This window comes from Nymphaea colorata, chromosome 3, assembly GCF_008831285.2.
Source record: "Nymphaea colorata isolate Beijing-Zhang1983 chromosome 3, ASM883128v2, whole genome shotgun sequence".
Taxonomy (NCBI): Eukaryota; Viridiplantae; Streptophyta; class Magnoliopsida; order Nymphaeales; family Nymphaeaceae; genus Nymphaea; species Nymphaea colorata.
This window is the reverse complement of record NC_045140.1, coordinates 5662916-5682768: the sequence shown is the minus strand read 5'-3', so window position 1 is coordinate 5682768 and position 19853 is coordinate 5662916. Positions and strand designations below refer to the sequence as shown.

General features: G+C 37.2%; 1 protein-coding gene across 7 annotated transcripts; it reads left to right on the top strand.

The window, feature by feature from the left end:
* The first annotated feature begins 6160 nt into the window (after nt 1-6160).
* On the top strand, nt 6161-18447 carry LOC116250511 (putative pentatricopeptide repeat-containing protein At5g08310, mitochondrial). 7 transcript variants are annotated; one of them, XM_050076912.1, is made up of 6 exons: nt 6161-9146; nt 12739-12840; nt 13846-14035; nt 14503-14624; nt 14704-14935; nt 15080-18447. In XM_050076912.1, exon 1 carries the CDS (start codon nt 6432-6434, stop codon nt 8985-8987), a length of 2556 nt encoding a protein of 851 aa, XP_049932869.1. In that variant the 5' UTR covers nt 6161-6431; the 3' UTR covers nt 8988-9146; nt 12739-12840; nt 13846-14035; nt 14503-14624; nt 14704-14935; nt 15080-18447. The 7 variants fall into 7 exon arrangements, with proteins under 7 accessions (XP_049932869.1, XP_031480034.1, XP_049932866.1 ...); XM_031624174.2 differs by having other exon boundaries at nt 14503-14627; XM_050076909.1 differs by having other exon boundaries at nt 14503-14931.
* The last annotated feature ends 1406 nt before the right edge of the window (nt 18448-19853 follow it).

The window sequence follows — 19853 nt, the reverse complement described above, 5'->3', positions numbered from 1 at the left end:
GTTTAAAGGCTAATGAGGGCAGATACATGCCGACGTGTCCTAGTAGGAGCACAAACTCAAACACGACGAAAAAATATACATTTGTCCTGCAGTTGAGTATTTCATTTAGAAAGGACATCGAACCCTTTTTTTTTTTTTTACGTTAAGAAGAAACCACATCAAACACATGGCTATGATCATAAGAACCTAAGAAGACAAATGGATTGTGGAGTGTCTTAGGCAAACGCCGTCCCTCTTGGAGCTATGTTGGTTTTTTTCGGTCCCTCAGCAGTAGGAACAGGACGCCGTGTTCTTGGCATCCTAGGGATCGAAAATAGTCAAACATTTTTCTTAAAAGCACATGTATTTAGGGCTGCTTTACATTGAGTCAAGTCAGCTCGTGCTTGACTCGAATTTGTTAGTCAAAAGTTAACTCGAACTCGACTTGTTTATAAACGAGTTGAGTTTAAGTTCAAATGTATGCTTGAAATGTTAAATGAATCAAGTTCAAGTTGTAAGAACTCGACTCATTTAAACTCGACTCAGCTTGACTACATAGTTTGAATTATAATGAAGAAAAAAAAAACTAAACAAGTAGCAACTAAATGACTTAACAAGTTAGGAAAAACAAGACATGTTTAATATAAATGAGTTAAATGAAGAGAGTTGGAGCTCAACATTGTATTGAAGAGCCAAGCTCAAGCTTGTTATATTGAGCTCGATTAGAGTTCGAGTTGAGTTCAAGCTTGATTTTTTGAGTTGAGTCAAGTTCGAGCTGGCCATGTGCTGTCCTACATGTATTCACTTTATAATGTGTTAAGATGGTTCTTTTTTTCCTTAGTCACACTTAAAGATTAACAGACAATAATAAAATATTATATGCATAGCCATTTATTGTTGAAAACAGACTTCAATTTATGTTTAGCAGGTTAATTATTAAATCAATAAAAAACGCCATAATATATATATATATATATATAATTTTGTTGACACAACTAGGTCCCTTATTCTCAATTTACGCCCAGGATATGAAATATCACTTGCCCTTAGTACATCTGTGCTTAAGCTGTAAAAGCTTCATTACCTATAACAAGGCGACATGCAACTACTAAATATCAGCTTAATGCAATAATCTTCTAAATAATCAACCTTTAATGATTTTATTACAATCAATTTATTGAAATGATATAAATCTCTGAAAACAGTCAAGGCTTCCATCAATTTTAAGGTCGGTCGATTCTTCTAAAAACCCTGTTAACCAATAAAAAAATAACTTGGTTAATGGCAGTGATCATATATCGAAGCCGAAGAAAGTAGTGACTTGTAAGTTCTTTCTTGTAAAAAACTTTTCAACATTTGTCATATGTATTATTATTTGCAGTTCTTTTTTTTTTTGGAATTTTATAAATTTTTAAAAGGTGAATTAAAAATGCCTAAGTTCTTCTTGAATCTAGGCTAGATTTGGGAAAAGTGTGACCCATCTCTATTTTCTGGATCTGGATCTTTCTTTTTCAAAGAAAAACTATTATGTTATGCCCAATTGGTTCGTGGCCTTGTTACATCATCTTTTTTGGTATCGCTAACTTCATTCCTTTCAACCATGAGGAGCGTAGTATAACTGGTTGGTGTAAGAGTAATGCTGGTGATATATTTTCAGCTAGCATGCACAACACTTAAGTTGAAAGGTATACTGTATGACCACCTTATGTCCCTCCAAAGTTTAGACTCTGGGCTGCTAGTGCCAGCCCCTCTTTTATTTGTTTCTTAACCTCAAAATCTCTCTCATCGGTTGGCAATGACTAGAGCAAATTGATTTCTCTATGGAGCGTGTGAAGGTAAACTCCCAACATAAGAGATAGTTAAAATTATTTGGCAACAGTAGCACCTTGTTATTGTCCCATGAGTCATAGAGTGGTAACAATGTGTTACTAATTCCGAACACTATCAAAAGACTAAAATTTCAATGGTTAGCAAAGAGAAGTAAAGCAACAGTCACATTCTTTTGTAGGGCAGGGAAAGAAGTATGGATCTAGTCAAAGTATGGGAGGATGAGAAGTCCTTGGCAAGTAGAGATGTTCATTAATGGCATCAAATCAAGTTCAGACTTAAAATGGATGAAAAAGTGAAAGCTGGGACTCATGTTTTTAGGCAATGATCTGCGGGAAGCCAGACTATAAATGAAGGAATACATGGCCGATGAAGTCTGAAAATTCTGGTTAATGGGTACTAGTTATAAAATTTAAAATTTTTAAAGGCAGTAAATGAAAAAAATTATCCTGAAAAAAAAATTGTCGGTGCTGGGAAATTTCTCACATGGTGGTTGGTTTGTGCTGCCGGCTATTGAAAGCTGTGATTCTGCACGACTTACTCTTTGTTTGCAGTGCATGATGATACAATCAGAAGCGGCAGAACCGGCCACCAGGACTCTGCCATTCCTTTACATATAAATTTTAGAAAAATTTCACTTGTTTTATATGAAAATTTTGAAAAATGATATTTCAACTTTTATCAAAATTTAGAAATTTTAATTTGGCCCCCCTCATAAAAAAAATTAAGCTGTTACTCCTCGTTACAATGGCAGGGAGCAATTAAACTTATTTTAAATAATTGGAGTTAAAAACCGAAAATAAAAGAAATGGTAGAGGGTAGAAGGCAAAATTCAGATCGACGGGGATAGGATCAGAAGCTTGGTCGTTATTGTGGAGGATCTGCCGACACAGTACAGGCTATGGAAGTCCTTAGACGTCGGTAAAAATTCACCGACGTCCACCTTTCCACGCGTAGTAAAATCCCGTTTATCAACGTCCTCATTTCCGGGCACGTCGATAAATCCTCGATTTTTTTTTTGTAGTACAGATTTGGGCTTTTGGATGGAAGCTGGAATATTGGCATGATCCTTGCATGGTTTCCTTTATAAGGCTCTTTATTTTTCTTTTTGGCCAAAAGCTGTTGTGTTTGTGTTGCAGCTACTTTTTGGTGAGGAGATTGATGCTTAGCATCTTCTTCCCTCTAAACTTTTGCTTTGCTTTTATATGCATGCCTCATGTTTTTGGCAATGAGAATCGGCAGCTCACCTCCCATGAACAAACTTGCAAGGTTGGTTTTTTTCCCTTAAAATTTTCCCACAAACAGGCGTTGGTGGTAAAAACGCAGCTGTCAAAGATTGCGATAAGATCAAAACTGTTATCTCGAGCTTTACAAATTTGGAGATAAGGCAATAAACATAGAAGGGGGAAGAATATAATGAGATCAAGAAGGAACATGTTGTAGAATCCAAAAAATTCAGGATTGATGTTATTACATCCTGTAAGAATACTGCTATAAAACATCATCTGTGTACTTTGGTCTGTTGCTGAATAAAAATGTTCTTTCCCTTTCCGTGGACGTAGCTTCTTTCCAGACCGAACCACTTAATTTCTAGTGCCTCCTTTTAATATATATATATATATATATATATATATATAAACGTTACTGTGCCAATCTACCTTACAGTTCAATTGGTTGTGACAGGTAGCTGCTTGATGATCCATACATGAGCGTTTAGAAAAAAAAAAAACAAAAGAAGAAGAAGGAAAATAATCTGGTGTGGCTTGTGAAGACATATATGAGTGAAAGGTAAAACTCATGAATATCTCTCAATGGAACTTATCCAGGTGCCCTTATGGCAACATTTACGAGTGCTCCATATACATTAAGTACTCTAAATTAGCAATTTATGAGTTTGCATTTTCTATGTATAATCAGAAGTACGATATCATTTGAATGGCCTTTCAGAAAGTAATTAGGGTTATATATAGATAAAGATCATTTAAGTTAGCTTCAAAATAGCAACTTATGAGTATGCAGTTTATTTAGGGACCAACTAAATAAAATTAAAATTTCTGAAAATTTTTCTGACTAGGGGTTTCAAGATTCTTATAGTGGACAATTAAGATTTTTGAAAAATATTTGTAACATGTAAAATTTCATGGCCTTTGCCAGGTTTCCTTGTCTCTCTACCCCCAATCTTGAGTAAGCTAAGTCTAGTGCTAACTGTCATTAATCGCGGAGCTAGATTTTTTTAGTTGAGACGCAATAATAGATAGTCACTAAATTTTATACCTTTCAAACTTAGACACTTCATATACAGGGGCGAAGCCAAGGTAGGCCCACATGGGCCTTGGCCCCACCTCAATTTTTTTTAAAAATATTTTACATGTAAATTTTAAAAAATTTCACTTGTTTTATATAAAAATTTTGAAAAATGATATTTGGTCCATAATCAAAATTTTAAAACTTTAATTTAAACCCCCTTATAAAAAAAAATACGGAGTAACGTGAAAAACATGCATGAAGAAAAAAGGAGAAGTAGACTTCTAGTGTGAACTTTAGAACAATGAGGAACAAAGTTATATATAATAATCCAACTTGCCAATCGCTTGAGTTTACTTTTTTTTTTTTTGTGTTGTACTTTTCACAACTGAAGTTTGTTATTTTGTAGATTGAGAAATATCACCAAGTTTACTAAATATACTCATATGCACTCATTATATGTCAATCGGTTGTAGTTGATGGAAGCAAAAAATCAAATTTGAAGTGCCAACTCACTTAGTAGTGTTTGTGTCTTCTGACCATCTGCAGGGATGGAGGCAGGTGCGTGTGGGCAATTGCCCACACACCCCCCCCTCCCCCAAAAAAAAAAAAAAACTTCTTACTTTCATATTGATATTACCGTAGTCTGGCATAATGAAGCACCTGAACGCACGTCTAATTGAGTGACTTCAAGATTTCTACCATAATAACATTTTATTTGAAAAATCAAGCCATAAAAAAGAAAAAAATGCTAGTTCAAAACAGCAGTACAGCCACATGGTGGAAGCTTCACAAAATTAGTTTAATATGTATGTTAATGTTTTGACATATTTGATTGTTATACAGGTAAGTGCCCCAAAAAACTTATAGGTATTGAATGAGTGCCCTCACCAGAAAATTTTTTTGATTCCGCTAATAGTTCAAAACTTCAAATACACTAAGTCTCAAAATCACACAAGCTAGCTGATATGTCCGAGTTCAAAATCCAGATGACGAACCTTTAATTCAACAATGTAAAAAGCATTATATCATGTAACATCCCAATGAGCAGAATTATATATAGATGAAGCATTCTGACCAAAATCACAAGATTACAACCAATGTGCATGGCTTCCTCAATGTTCCTTCTACTCATAGCTACCCATTTTCAGCAAAGTTTAAGAGCCAACTATGTCATATTCCTCCTTTTATTTACAAATCATGATAGAAGCTTGATCAAGTTGAACGTTTCCTTGTGTAACCAGCCAGCAAAGGCCCAGAAGCATGCAATTTCGCAGTAATTAATGTCTAGAATCAAGCAATTCGAAGCATCTAAATGCAGGTCCGAACAAGAAGACAGGATAGGACAGAACGCCGACCCCTCACTAACTACTCTTTGCAATAACAGCTTATATGATAAATTGATCATTTACTCTTTATGGGTAACCTAATCGGAGCTATCGAATCTCTAGAATGGAATTTGAAATTACGTATTAGATCAGCCTACCCATCAAGGAAGTGCAATTAGAGTAAGCAGGCAAGTAATATAATAATAACTTCTGTATTTCACTAGCACTGTGAGTTAGGAACTCAAAGGAATGGTATGTGCATCAATTTTCCTATCCATGATTTTAAGTAATTATTGACACAACCTTTGCAGCTATAGAGAGATGCCACCTTCTGTACCAAAAATGCCTAAATAAAAGAGACCACAATGCCAAGCAGAAGCCTTCTTCTGGCCCGAGTATTACTCACATAAATTCATGCATACTATCATATTCATGCGTCTAATGTTTAAAACAAGTTAATTAACAAAATAAAGGTCACTTTAACGACATAAACACATAAATGTACGCGATAGATTATAGACACTAGACAAACCAAGTTTGAATCTAAATCTTGAACTTTCAAATAAGTAAATGTACAAGTTAACATAACCCACAAAAGATGTCAGAGAGTGCATAAAATAATCAACCAGAATGCCCCAATTTCGGTTCTAAAACATTTTGAACCGGTAGACACTGGCTCCTTAATTGATCGTATGGGTTCAGGATGGTAAAAGAAACAGGTCCAAGTCCAATCCTAATGGTTACATTATATCTGGGTAAACGACTGTTGTGGAAGCACAAAATTTTCCATGCCTTGTGATACCACCTGGTTCCCTGTTCTTCCTTCCCTCTGCAACTCGCCTCACAGACTTTGATGGACTTCTGGTAATCCCCACTTCGAAATTTTTCGTATTCATCTGTTTCTTCCTCCCGCCCAAACATCGCTGGAAAAAGACTTGTTTCCTGCTTCGAGTATTACACCTGGTTGTGATTCTCCCGACTCCATTGACATTTCCTCACCTCTCTCAGGTGGAGACAGGTCTGCTTCTCTTCTCCTCTTTGAGCTTCATCTCGATGGGTTCTTTCATGCAAACTAGTCGCTTCTTATCCTCATTTAGAGATGTAAACGTTTTTGGCGGGGTCCGCGCCCTTTCCACCATATCCAACTATTTTAATGACCTTGCGTCCTCCGACTCGTTTGAGTATTTCCCCGTCAATCCCGTTTATGATCTCTGGTCGATATTCTCCAAGAAACCAGTGCAAAGAAACCGCGAGGAGATGTTGTGTGTATTGGGGAGGACTCTCACCACTGAGACTGTGGAGTCTGTTTTGAGAGAGCTGAAGTGTGGATGGAATTGTGCCTACGAGTTCTTCTTGTGGGCTGAAAAACAAGATGGGTTTAGGCACAACCGTTATACCTTCAATGCCATGGCTTCAATTTTGTCTAGAGCTAACCAGAAGAGTCCATTGATGGTGCTGGTGAAGAACATGGTTGGGAGCAGGTGTTCCATGACGGCTGGATCATTGGGCTTCCTGATAAGGTGTTTGGGTAGCGTAGGATTGGCTGATGAAGCGAATTATGTGTTCGATCACGCTGGGATGATGCATTGTGTTCCTAGTAGCTATACCTATACTTGTTTGTTGGAGGCCTTGACAAAATGCAGGCGCTATGACTCACTGGAGGTCAGGTTGAAGGAGATGAATGATTCTGGTCTGAGAGCTGATAAGTTTACATTGACAGCCGTTCTTCAGGCATACTGCAATTCCGGGAGATTGACTGAAGCTATGGGAATTCTTGATAAGATGTGCGCTAATGGATGGGCTGATGAACATGCATTCACGATCCTGATTCTTGGATTTAGCAAATCTGGGGCCGTTGATAAGGCTTTTGAATTGATAGAAGGAATGGAGAGAATGAATCTGAATTTGAATAAGAAGACCTACCATGTTTTGATCCATGGGTTTAAGCAGGAAAATAGAATTGACATGGCTTTGGTGCTACTCGATAAGATGAAGGAAGATGGTATTGGAAGGGACGTGGGTTTATACAGTGTGATTATTGAGGATCTCTGTAAGAACAAAGAATATTTTAAAGCTTTTAATCTATATATGGAGATGAGGGACTCGGGGCTGTTTCCTGATAAAGCAATCATTGGTAATCTTGTAGCAGCATCATGTACAGAGGGAAAGATGGAAATTTTGGAGAAGTTGCTCGAAGAAGCAAAAATTTTGAACATAGGTAGCTCGATTTTCATTTATAATGCAGTTCTTGAAGGGTTTGTGGCGTGTGGTGAGGTGGAAAAAGCTCGATCACTTTTGCAAGTGATGGTGGCATCAGCAACAGGTGAGCCTACGGAACACATTTTGAAGACTCTAAGCATGGTGTCCTTGAAACTGAAGGGCGAGCTGCCAAATGTTTCTTCTTTTAGTATTGTTTTAGGCGGTTTATGTAAGAGCTCCAACTTGGACTCTGCCTTGGAGCTTTTGAAAGATATGCGAAGAATAGGATGTAAAGGAAATCAGCTGATTTACAATAATCTAATCCATGAACTATGCAACTTCGATAGGTTCGAGGAAGCTCAGCTTGTTGTAAAAAATATGAAGGACTCTGGCTTTGAGCCCAACCACTTTACTTACAATTCCATATTTGGTTGTCTTTGTAGAAGAGAGAATGTGGACGGTGCCATTGACCTGATTAAGGAGATGCAAACTGAGGGATGTGAACCATGGATAAAGCATTGTACCTTGCTTGTAAAGAAGTTATGTGTTAGAGGAAAGGTAATAGAAGCATGTAATTTCTTGGATAGCATGGTTCAAGCAGGAGTACAACCAGATATGATCGTCTATTCCACAGTTATACATGGACTGTGCAAAAAGGGAGAACTGGACAATGCTGTAAAGCTCTTCCATGACATGTCTAAAAATGGTTGTATTCCTGATATGGTGTGTCATAACATTCTCATGCATGGATTTTGCAAGGCTGGAAGAATACCTGAGGCTGAAAACCTTTTGAACGAGGTGTTGGAGAAGGGTCTCGTACCCTCAGTGGTTAGTTATAATTCAATAATTGATGCATGGTGCAAGAATGAGAGGGTTGACCTGGCACTTTTTTGGTTTTCCAAAATGAATTCTAAAGCAAGGCCGCCCAACGTGATTACTTACACGACTTTAGTGCACGGACTGTGCAATTCTGGAAGAGTGGAGGATGCCCTAAGGCTGTGGAATGAGATGGAAAAGAAAGGTTGTTCTCCAAACAGGATAGCATATACAGCTTTGATAAGTGGACTATGCAAGTGCAACAGAGTACATACTGCACTGCAGTTTTATCGTGACATGCAGATCAAGGGCTTCGATCCAGACTCCTTTCTCTTTGTAGAACTGGTAAATGTATTTGTGGTCGAGGAAGATTTTGTTGCAGCTTTAAGCATTTTGAGAGAGATGATTGAAAAAGAGAAGTGCCCTACTCCTGATGAAAAGTCTTACGTATCACTGTTGAAGTTACTGTGCAAAATATGTGAAGATGATCTCTCCCTTGTAGATGTGAAAACTATTATTGAACAGGGATGCATTCCGTCAGTACAGAGTGTTGATGATCTTGGGGTTGTTACGAAAATGTTGACAAAAAATTGATAGGAAAACTGAGAACAGATTCATAGGCATTTTGAATCGTGAGAGCTTCTGGTTGATAGAAGATGCATCATTCTCTGGTGAAGTCAACTAGTTGTCTATGCTTCAAGGAGAGCATTTCCAGAGTTGTGTTACTGCACATTTTGCGCCCATCTCCTAAAGGTAACTACCTGAACCAAAATTGCCGCATATTTATCAAGGTGACTTTTACCCTGAAATATTATTGGTTGTGTTTCTGGAACATTTTGCTTGGTTCTGTTTCTTACTTGCAAGTTTAAGTTTTTGGCTCATCTACAATTCTTCATGTAAAAACTAATACAAGCTCCTTAACATATATCTGTGGTTATTTATAGTGATTATAAATCTTCCCTTTTTAAGAAAAAAATGCGTTTTTTTTGCTAGTTTACTGGTATTAAGAATCTGATTTGAGAAGAGAAAGCCAGAGATAAACTTATTGAAGAATATTAAGTAGCATGTTACTTGCTAGGGTTTATATAAGCTTCTTTTTGAATATGATTGTCTCAGTAACTTGTGTATTTAATAGTCATAGAAAACATGTTTTTTTCGAGAAAAAGGCAAAAAAATGCGATAAATTAAATGGCCGTTTAAAACTTAGAAAAAGAGAAACGCGTTTTTTTGAAAAAAACATTAAAAACGAAAAAAACGCGTTTTTTTCTCACTTTTTTCATTTTTTTTCAGTTTTTTTAATGCCAAACATTTTTTTTTTCATTTTATATTTTTTCTTTGTTGCAAATCTACTTATCTTGTGATGTTTGTGTTATTAATTTCTCACTAATTTTATTTTTCTCCCATTTTTGGTTTTTTAAAATTTTTAAAAAATCACCGTATTTTTTCCCTTTTTTTTCAAACTCGTCGTATTATACCCGAGAAAAACCTTGCTGTTTAAAACTTCAAAACGTTATTTGTGACTATTTTAAATGTCAAAGATGGACTTAAGTACTTTCATTTTTGTACTTAAGAAATTTGATTAATTAGATCTGTGATAGATAAAACTTAGTACTCTCTTAAGCTTGAAAATAGGGAACGATAGATGAGACTAGCACAATAATTTTATACAGCAAACATCTAGTAGGAAATAGATGCTGTTAATGTATAAGCACACTGAGTTCTAGAAACAAATAGGTTATCATTCCAGCCTTCTGGGAAGCTTCAAGCAACCATCCCAAGATAGATAGACTTTCAGTAATATCTCCAAGTGTAAACATTAATTTTTTGCTGCGAATGCATGATGCCCACAGTTTCACCCAACGCATTTCAGGGTTTCCTGAAAACTCGATTGTAAGACAAGTTTTAAACTGCAATACATTGTGAATGAGGTTGGATGTTATTTCCTCAAGTGAACTGTATAGATAAGCAATCTCAATTACATGAAATTTAATTTCCTGCTTACACTTTCATCTTGCATATGAAAAAAGTTAATTATTTGCAGAATACTAGCATATATCATTGTTTATGGATTCTGTTTGCAACAAACCCAGCGCGTAAAAGGTTATGCAAGCAAAATTTCAGAATTTAATGCTTTAGTCAGATAACACATCTCTTGGTAGCACATATGAAGCTATTTCCCATCATAACATATCCAGAGGTCCTTCCCTATATACGTTAGTAATAATGTACTTGTAGATGTTTCAAGTTGTTACAATGGTTTAGCTCCTTTTAAGTATTTGAAATTATTCGAAACAACTGTTAAATTCAATTTGCTTGAGTGCATATGAAGCTATGTAGTCAAAAGCACGAAGTGCTGCCTAGGCAGTGAATTAGCATAGGTAGGTGCGGTATGGTACTAGACATCCAAGAAAATATTTTAAAAAATAAATACACTCTTACACGTGACAACTTTTTACAAAAATATATCCCTTGATTAGAAAATGACTATTAATCTATAATTAAAACAGTTAGAACATATGATTTATACATTAAACATATCATAACATGAAAAGTAAATATAATTAAAAGCTTGAAAGATAGTTTAATGGCTATATATTGTAACATAAAAAGAGCGAATTTACAATTTAACATCAATGGTCGTCAATGTCTATAGCACATAGAAAATCTTCTACTTTTCTAAAATTCCAACTGCTATCTTGAATTCAGTGTCACAGAAAACATGTTTTATTAAAAAAAAAAGCATCAAAGAAATGTAAAAGAACAGGTCAGACGAAAAAAGTGGGAAAACGTGTTTTTTGAAAAAAATGCCAAAATGTAAAATAAACACGTTTTTTTGACACTCTTGCAATTTATTCACTTTTTTCCATTTTTTTCATTTTTTATTGTTTGCATATCTTTGCATTTGTTTACATTCTTTTAGTTCTTTAACATGTTATTAGTAGGATCTTTCTTTTTTAACTTTTTAAAAACTTGCCGAGATTTTCCCGAGAAAAACAACTCTATTAGATTATACCCAAGAAAAACCTTGCTGTTTGATACCTGAAAACGATATTTGTGACAATGTTAGTCTCAAATCTCAAGCCTAAAAGCCCAAGCTAGAACCTAAATTAGTAGTTTGGTATAAAAACAGAAGGTACATAAATCCTCAACTTATTCATCTCAGTTTCCATGTTCATGTTCCTTGTCATGGAACTGCCTTCCATTATAATCATTATAAAAAAAATATTAAGAACAAATATATGGCAACTAAAAACTGAACAAACATACAAATGTTAAGTAAAAAGATATTACATATTTAAACTATCTATATCGTCATGCTTCTAGTGCAAAATCACATGCAACATCAAGAAGAGCAAGGAAAAGAAAATCTGCACAAAAACAGAAGAAAATACGAAGAAAGAAATTAATGAAAAGAAAGAAATATCAGAAGAACGAGACGAAACAACAAGAGGAAAACTGGCAAAGAAAAAAATGGAAAGAAACTGAATCAGATAGGCAGCAGCAGCAACAGAAAAGCACGAGGAAGAAGAAAAAGAAGCAAAAGAAAAGAGAAAAAAAGCTGCCTCAGATTGTAGAGGAAGAAGAATAATAAGAAGAATTTTCTCCAGATGGCAGAAAAGGAACAGAATGGCAGAAGGAAAGAAAAGGAAGATGAATAAACAAAGTAAGAGAAAGCAGATCTATCTCAAACAGAAAAGAAAGGAAACGATGTCTATCCAGGTGCCTTTAGCAATTACTTAAAATGTTTTCATGTGGCAAAAGGGTATCTCCATAGTAATAAACAAAGATTGTTAGCAAGAGTTAAACCAAGTTCACATTTAATCACTGCATATCTCTCTACGAACTCACTGCAAGTAGCTCTGATTTATGATTTCTATTCCTTCCTAGTTTGTTGCTGTTGACATAACGAGCATGCCCAAGATTCTTCGTATCGAAATGGAAAATAATTGATTACTCAAAAAAGAAAAGAACAATGTTATGATGTCAAATTTCATATTAATGCCTACACATCAAAGCTTCGATCTATCAGCCAAACTGGTTCTTCAGGATTTCTGTTGGCTGAGAAAAAAAACTGGAGGAATATATGTTCAGTAATTGTTGGGTTATCGACCATAACTCACCCCTTTTTCCCAAAACTAGGTGTGTACCACAATTTAACTCAGATGATTTATTAATTACAGTTATCCGATATTTATCATCTTAAAGGAAGCTTGGCTATGAAACAATAGCAACGTTTACTGTGCTTCTTTCCCCATCTGCAGCCACACTTTTTTGTCCATTATTGGTGGTGTGATAGGATTCGCTCATATGATGGGCTTTATATTTTATTTCTTGATTATGGCAGTAACTTCTCTGGGAATTGCAAGAAAAGGGAAGGTTTTCTATTCGTAACTACTTTGACTCTTGGAACCGGGTTCTGCTTGATGGCTTCTTTGGCAGCCTTATGGTATGTTGCTAACTTTGAGGTCTTATCTGTAGCTAACACTTCCTGTAATATAATGATGTAATATGAGTCATGTATAGATGCTTTATTTGGGTATCATTCAGCATCATACCAATAAAGCCACCACATCTATGTTCTGGAACATATAGTGGTGAAATTGAAAACCAAATCGTTTGATCCTGCAAACCATGAAGAATAAACCTGTGCTAACCTGCAAACCAGGAAGAATAAACCTGTGCTAATACTGAGCTTATCCATGCAAAGGCTAGAGCTAGTCCAGCAATTGATTTTTATTGCTTGAGCTTCCCTTTCTTTCCTTTTTGCAATTTCAGAAAAATATCTATAGGCTTAGCTGAATACAGTGCATGATCCGTAAGCTGTTGACCATGTTTCATAAACTGCTAAACTTGTAGCTCTCTGTATGCTGGTGTTATTTTCTTCTTATTTCCATTTTCATTTATCATCATTTTTAATGAGGGAGAATATTGTTTTTGGGGTTGTCCTAGGTATGCCCTTATGTTGATAGAAAAAATTAGTTTAATCAGGCACCAAGAGGCTTGCCTGTTACACAGGCACAGTTAGCAATAAGTCATCTGTTTGTCATGCTCATAGTCTTCCAATATCCATTCCCTTTTCCTCCCCACTGGTTTTGGCTGGAATTAAGTGTAAAAGTTTACCTATTTTTTCAATTCATGGCCTATTAATTGTAGGTTGAAATGTTTGAGGATCTAGCAACTTAAAAGTTTACCTATTTTTTTAATTCATGGCCTATTAATTGTAGGTTGAAATGTTTGAGGATCTAGCAACTTTGTTTTTCCTTTATTGCAGTCATTTGTGCTCTTCTGGATGTATCCTTATTATTTATGTGGTTCTTGCTTTCAGAATCTGTAAAGAGTTTAAAATTTTTCTCAATGAGTTTCTTATGCTTATCGTGCTTAGTTGCATGTTTGTGAATCTTTTCCTTAAGTTCTTAGATTTGCATATGACATCGTGCATATATTCTGACAGCTGATAACGAAGATTTTGTGGTTTGGAGAGCATTAAAGGTCGATTGACTCTCAGAAGAATTCAAACTGAGAATTTATCTTTGGCTACTCAGAAGATGTGAACAATTTTGAAGTTCCTTGTAATATCTCATTCATGTTCTTTATGCTAGAGATTTAATCCTTTATGGATGCAGAGTTTCTGCAGCAAAGAGGTGAGAATTTGTTCTGAGTACATATTTTGCTTTCTCAAACCAGCACAGAGGTTACTTTCCTTAGCCAAGCTGAATTTGCTAAAAAACCGAAGATCAATTACAAATTACTTTTGGAATTCACCCTTGAGAGCTCTCAAGATTCTCAGGGGAAATACTTTTGTGGCTTTCAAATATGCGTGCCTCCTCTCACCTGTTTTATAAAATATAAACCAAAGTAGACTTTATCATATTGTCGATACTTCCTCTTGATCATTGTTCTATTTTTCATTTGTTTTCACCATCATTTGAATGCAAAACCTTTCAAATCATGTGCTCAGTATCTTGATTTGGATTTTTCTTTTTTGCTAACATCGATCTGTTGGAGGCAGTTCATGAAGACAGCCACTTTATTGCCTAATTTTTGTTACATTTGACCATTGGAGGTTTTGACAGGGAAATGAAGTAAAAAAGTTTTATTAATATTGCAGATATTTGCAGCAGAAACAGATTATAGCAGTTGCCTGGTGGTACTGATGACAGCAGATCCCATAGATATAATCCTCCTTTTCTCATCACTGCTAAAAAAGACAAGCATCTCCAAATCCGTCAAGTGGTGCATTTTCTTGAAAATTTCTGATTTTGTTAAGTCAAAACTGATTAACTGAAAATTGCATTTTGCATTTTACTAGCTTGGCAATGCCGATGGAGATGGATGGAAACTAAGAGAGGCCATATGCAACCCTACTGCATAGGAAATTGTCTGTTAGTTAACTTCAAGTGAATCACTCTCTAGAGCTACCAAAATCACCTGGGAAACATAAATCGCTTGGAAGCATCGGAAGTGGCTGCAGTGCAAAAAATAGGGTCCCTTACTACTTTATTTGGCCTAAGAACAAAACAGGGGTTCGCGAAGTAAGGTCGGTAAGTAAGTGTTTAGTTTTTTTTCACTATGGGACTATTAAAAACTCCTACTTGGGGACTGAAAGCCCCGTGTATGCAGATTTAGTTGAGTTTGAATCCTTTCTTGTATAACTAACCATGTTTGAATCTTTGTCTTTAGAGCAGGTTCCTTACCCTACACATAACGCTTTTGAACCGGTGGATGTATGGAGTCAATAGAGCATGGTAAAGTCTAGTAGTGGAGAAACTGTCACCAATACGAGAGGCATGGAATGCGCCGCCAACCATCTAGAGAGAACTTGTCAATCAAATTGATGGCGAAGGGAAACAGCTTCTCGCCTTTAATGGACGACCTAGAGGACACTGGTCAGCCCAACACACCGTAAATCAGACTCCCCACAATCCGACCTCCCAGAGTTTTCTGGCGGAAACAAGTCGTTGTAAGCATCGCCGATTATACTGGACTATCCTTTTATGGGGGAATCAGAGGAGAACCTCCTGCTTGGTTTTTCCTTTTAAGTCGGTAACTCCAGAAGGTGTCGGTGAGAAAGGGCTTTCTGCCTGTCTACGCAAAGGAGAGTCGCTCTCGAACAAGAATTGCTCAAGAAAGGGATAGTGGAATAGACCCCTGCTGAAGGGACTTGGTAACCTTCTTCAGTGGGAGTCCGAAGACCGGTCTGACGGCAAAAGACAAGGAGCCTGTAGAGCTCCAGACGATGCAATTGAGTTTGAGATGGATAAACAAGATATGGGGCAACAAGAAGCAGCATGGTTTCCCCCTATTGTTCATGTCTTGCCATCAGCCTCTTCATGAACATCCACGGACTTGCTTGCAGAGCAGGCCACAACGAATGTTTTTCGCTCATTATTGAATAGAGACCAGAAATTTGGTTTCAGCTTGATATGCCACATGAAGATAAAGTCCGAAGGTGGAGTGCTTCCTGAATTACGCAGTTGCTGCCAACGCCTCTTCTTGTGAAGGCATTGCTGGAATTGTGGGAGCCTGGGATCGATAAAGAATCTGGAGGCAACTTTTTACTGGTGGCGTGTGTACGCAAAACGATCCGGTTGTTCGTAGGAAGGTCCTTTTTTTAGGTGGGTGATGCTGTTCTTACCTCTGTTGTGAGGAGATTTTAATGTCATGTCGGGTTTCGCTGACAAAACCGGGACAGAGCCTAATGTCGGTACTCTCATATCCTAATGGTGACCTGGTTGCCTGAAAGATCCTAATCGAAGATTTACTTGGTCAAGTAATAGATTGGAAGACAAGCGTTTGGTGTAGGCTCGACCGGTGCTTTGTTAATAACTTTATCGTTCCTAGCAGGAGAAATGGAGCAATGGTTTTCTCAAATTTCTTCCTATTGTTTATTCAGATCGCTTGCCTCTACTGTTCAATGTTAGGTTCGTTACTCAGTCTCCCAGTAGGCATGGCATGTTCGGCTACTTTAAACATTGGAGCAGACATGAGGAGTGCAGACAAATTGTTGAGTAGGTTTGGTAGCTGCCTGTATACAAGTGCCTTGCAATCAGATTGAATAATCAGAACCTCAAGGGGTTGGTCCAACGAGATTGAATAGCATTGGCAGGTGACCAGTCTTCACTTTGATTCTCCAAAGACCAACTCTCTGTGCTGCAAACAAAGGGTCACTGACACATAAGTTGGAGCGTGGCAAAGACAGCATCTTGAGGCACCTATGCAGGGTTTGTACCGGGGATGAAAGGTTGGGTGGGGGCTTCAGATTTCGGCGGTGGGTCAAAACCCCACTCACCCAAAAAAAATCAGATTGATCAACCATCTTGAGGCTGCTAGAGTGAAACTTTCAGAATAGTTGAAAGCTCTTGGTACTCCTCACGATACAATTAGAAGCCTTTGGGCTGCTATTGATGTGGCTGAGAGAGAGACTGAAGATGGTATGTGGGGCGCGGAAACTTAGCTTTTGACACTCAAACAAGAGGTTCAATATACTCCCTTAGAAGATTAGCGTGCTTGGTGTCCGACATCTAGAGTCAGGTGGATTGCAGAAGGAGACTAATACAACATTCTTTCCTGTGGTGGTGATTCTGGTGAAAGGTAGAGCCACTAAAAACTCTATTGGTAGGATTGAAGGGAATCAGGGTATCACAAAGGATCCGGCATACATTAAACAGGTTTGTGAGGCAGATTTTATTGATCTCTTGGCGACGGAAGATGGCAATGGTGAGTTCTTTCTGGGCTCTGATTTTGGTTTGCAGGTCATGGGTAAAGAAAATATGTTCCTCCTCTGACCCACGTTGATAGAGGAGATGAAAAGCATTGTATTCACCTCCGACGCAGATAGTGCTCTAGGGCTGGACGGGTTTCTAGCATCTTATTGGGATTTGATAGGCAGAGAGATCACGAAGATGGATAACTCTTTCCTAATGACAGGTAAGCTGGCCAAGAAACCTAAGTATATCATAGATTGTTCTCATCTGGTCGTCCTCAAAAAGGAGAATGCTAGTAGGATTCAAAACTTCAGGCCAATTGCTTTAGCAACTCGGGCTATATAAGGTTGTCTCCGATCACGAGAGATTCGCTTGATCAACGACTTGGTAACCTCTAGGATCAGCTAACAAAATGCCTCTTACAATGATTAGAAGCACCTTCCCACAAGAATTTTTGGGTGGCTCTCATAATTATTAGAAGTGACACCCCACATGAATTTTTTGAGAATACTATTTATAGTCTTCTCAGCTGTGGTCGGCATGAAGAATATGGACATGAGGGAATGAGGCAGGGAGGTGAGGACATGTTTGATGAGAGCGATGCAGCCTGAAAGAGGTGGAATGAGATTTCTATGGTTATAATTTCCCTTATAACTTATCGATAATTGAGTGCCATGATTAATTCTCCATAAGACATAAGAAGAGGGTGACCTAACTAGTTGAGGATTAAATCTCCTGCCTTACAATTAAACACCTTCGCCACCTCTAACCATGTCCACCTTACAGTTGTTCTTGATAATTTTAATCCTTGAAGCCATACCGAATAATCATAAGATGAGAAGCAAGGACATAAAACATGTACTTGCATGTTAGACAAAATTGCCATGATATCCAAGGATGGAAACTGGTTCGGAAAGACCTCGTTGTCGCTGAATAAGAATAGACTTTTCACTTCCGCGCAGAAGAGAAAAGGAGACACTGGACAAGCCTTGTAACAAAGGAAAAACTGCGTTTGATGGACGCGATAGCATGAGCTAATTTCATCACCAATTCTTAACCCCATGTTATCCATTTTTTTTTACCAAATTTCATATGAGCCGGAGAATCAAATAACAAAGGCGTAAACTTCTTATCTTGGCATTTCATGTCTCTTTTTGCAGTACAAGTGATGTACAACTAGGTAAACATAGAGCTGAAAAGAAAGTTGTTTAGCAAGATTTGGAGCTTTGGCTTTGAACTATGACATAATTTTCTTTTGAGATTTGTTTGTAGCCACTTTATTGGTTCCGGATTGTTCATGTAATTATTCTTTTACTTGACCTAAAACACATGGACAATTTACCCCGCTTGCTTGATATGTTAGGCAGGTGATCCCCACCTCTCTCTCTCTTTGTGTATGTGTGTGTGTGTGTGTGTGGAAAATGCCGGACAACCATCTTGTCTAGCCAGAGTCTGTCTGATCGTGTTGTATTTTGGTAAATTATCCAATAATTCAATGGAGAATGCATGTTAAAATGGTCATAAACACACTGAAAGGATCTCTTTGTAACATTCGTATAAGCCCGCTTTGAAGGTCTACTTACACTTTGTTCTAAGTTGATGAGCAACAATCTCATGCTGCACAGGTTCAAGGGATGTTGAAAACTTCAGTTGATTTTGAATCCTGGTCAGCTTCAGAGAAGTGCTATCCAAATTTTTACTGTAAGATCATATGAGTCTTTTGTACATGCGTTTCCTTGTTAGGGACTGATACTAAGAAGAAATGATTCCTTAGTTGGAGTAAGTTCTTGGAGTGAGGGAGCCTGTAAAAGGATACGAAATCACGCTGAGTTGGTGTAAGGTCTTGCATGATGATGAAATATAGAACTGTTGAGATTTTGGTAGCTTGTATACTGTTCTTGTTCCTGGTAGAGAACTAGAAAATCTGGATAATGTGGCAGTCTCTCTCTCTTGCATGGGCGGAAGGAGCACAGCTATTGGAGTAGTTTCATTTTATGCCATGAATGCACTACTTGCGGTGAAACGAATCTTTCATTTGACCACTTTCAGCCCAGCAGGAAGGAAATACAGTACTAAACTTGTATCCCTATAATTCAAACGCAGAAAAGAATCATTAATATATTTTATTTACGTTATTCAACCACAAATATATTTATCTATGGTACAGCAATGACACCGACAGGGACCACTTATTCTGGAAATGTAATCCAACGTGATAACGTCCCAGCTTTCAGACCCAGCCATAGCGTTAACACTGCTGCCATTTCCGATGCTTCTAAGAAACATGTTTTTCAGGTGGTTTTGGTACTTGCAGTTAACAGTGCATTTCTTATGCAGTAGCATATGGTCTTTCTTAGTTTCACGTTGGGTTGGCCTTTCTTAGTTTCACATCCATCCCACCCCAATCGTGCACGATCTGTCGGTCATGCCAAGCTGATAAAATGGGGTATGTCTTGACAAGGTCAGAAAATTTTCAAGAAAGTGCACCACTAACATATTCGGAGATGCTCGTCTTTTTAGCAATGATGAGAAAAGAAGGATTATATTTATGGGATGTGCTGTCATCAGTACCCACCAGACAAATGTTATATAATCTGTTTCTGCTGCAAATAGCTGCAAAATTAATAAAACATTTTTTCACTTCATCTCCTTGTCAAAACTTCACATAGTTAAATGTAAAAAAAGAATTAAGCAATAAAGTGGCTGTTTTCATGAGCTGCCTGCAACAGATCGATGTTAGTAAAAAATAAATAAA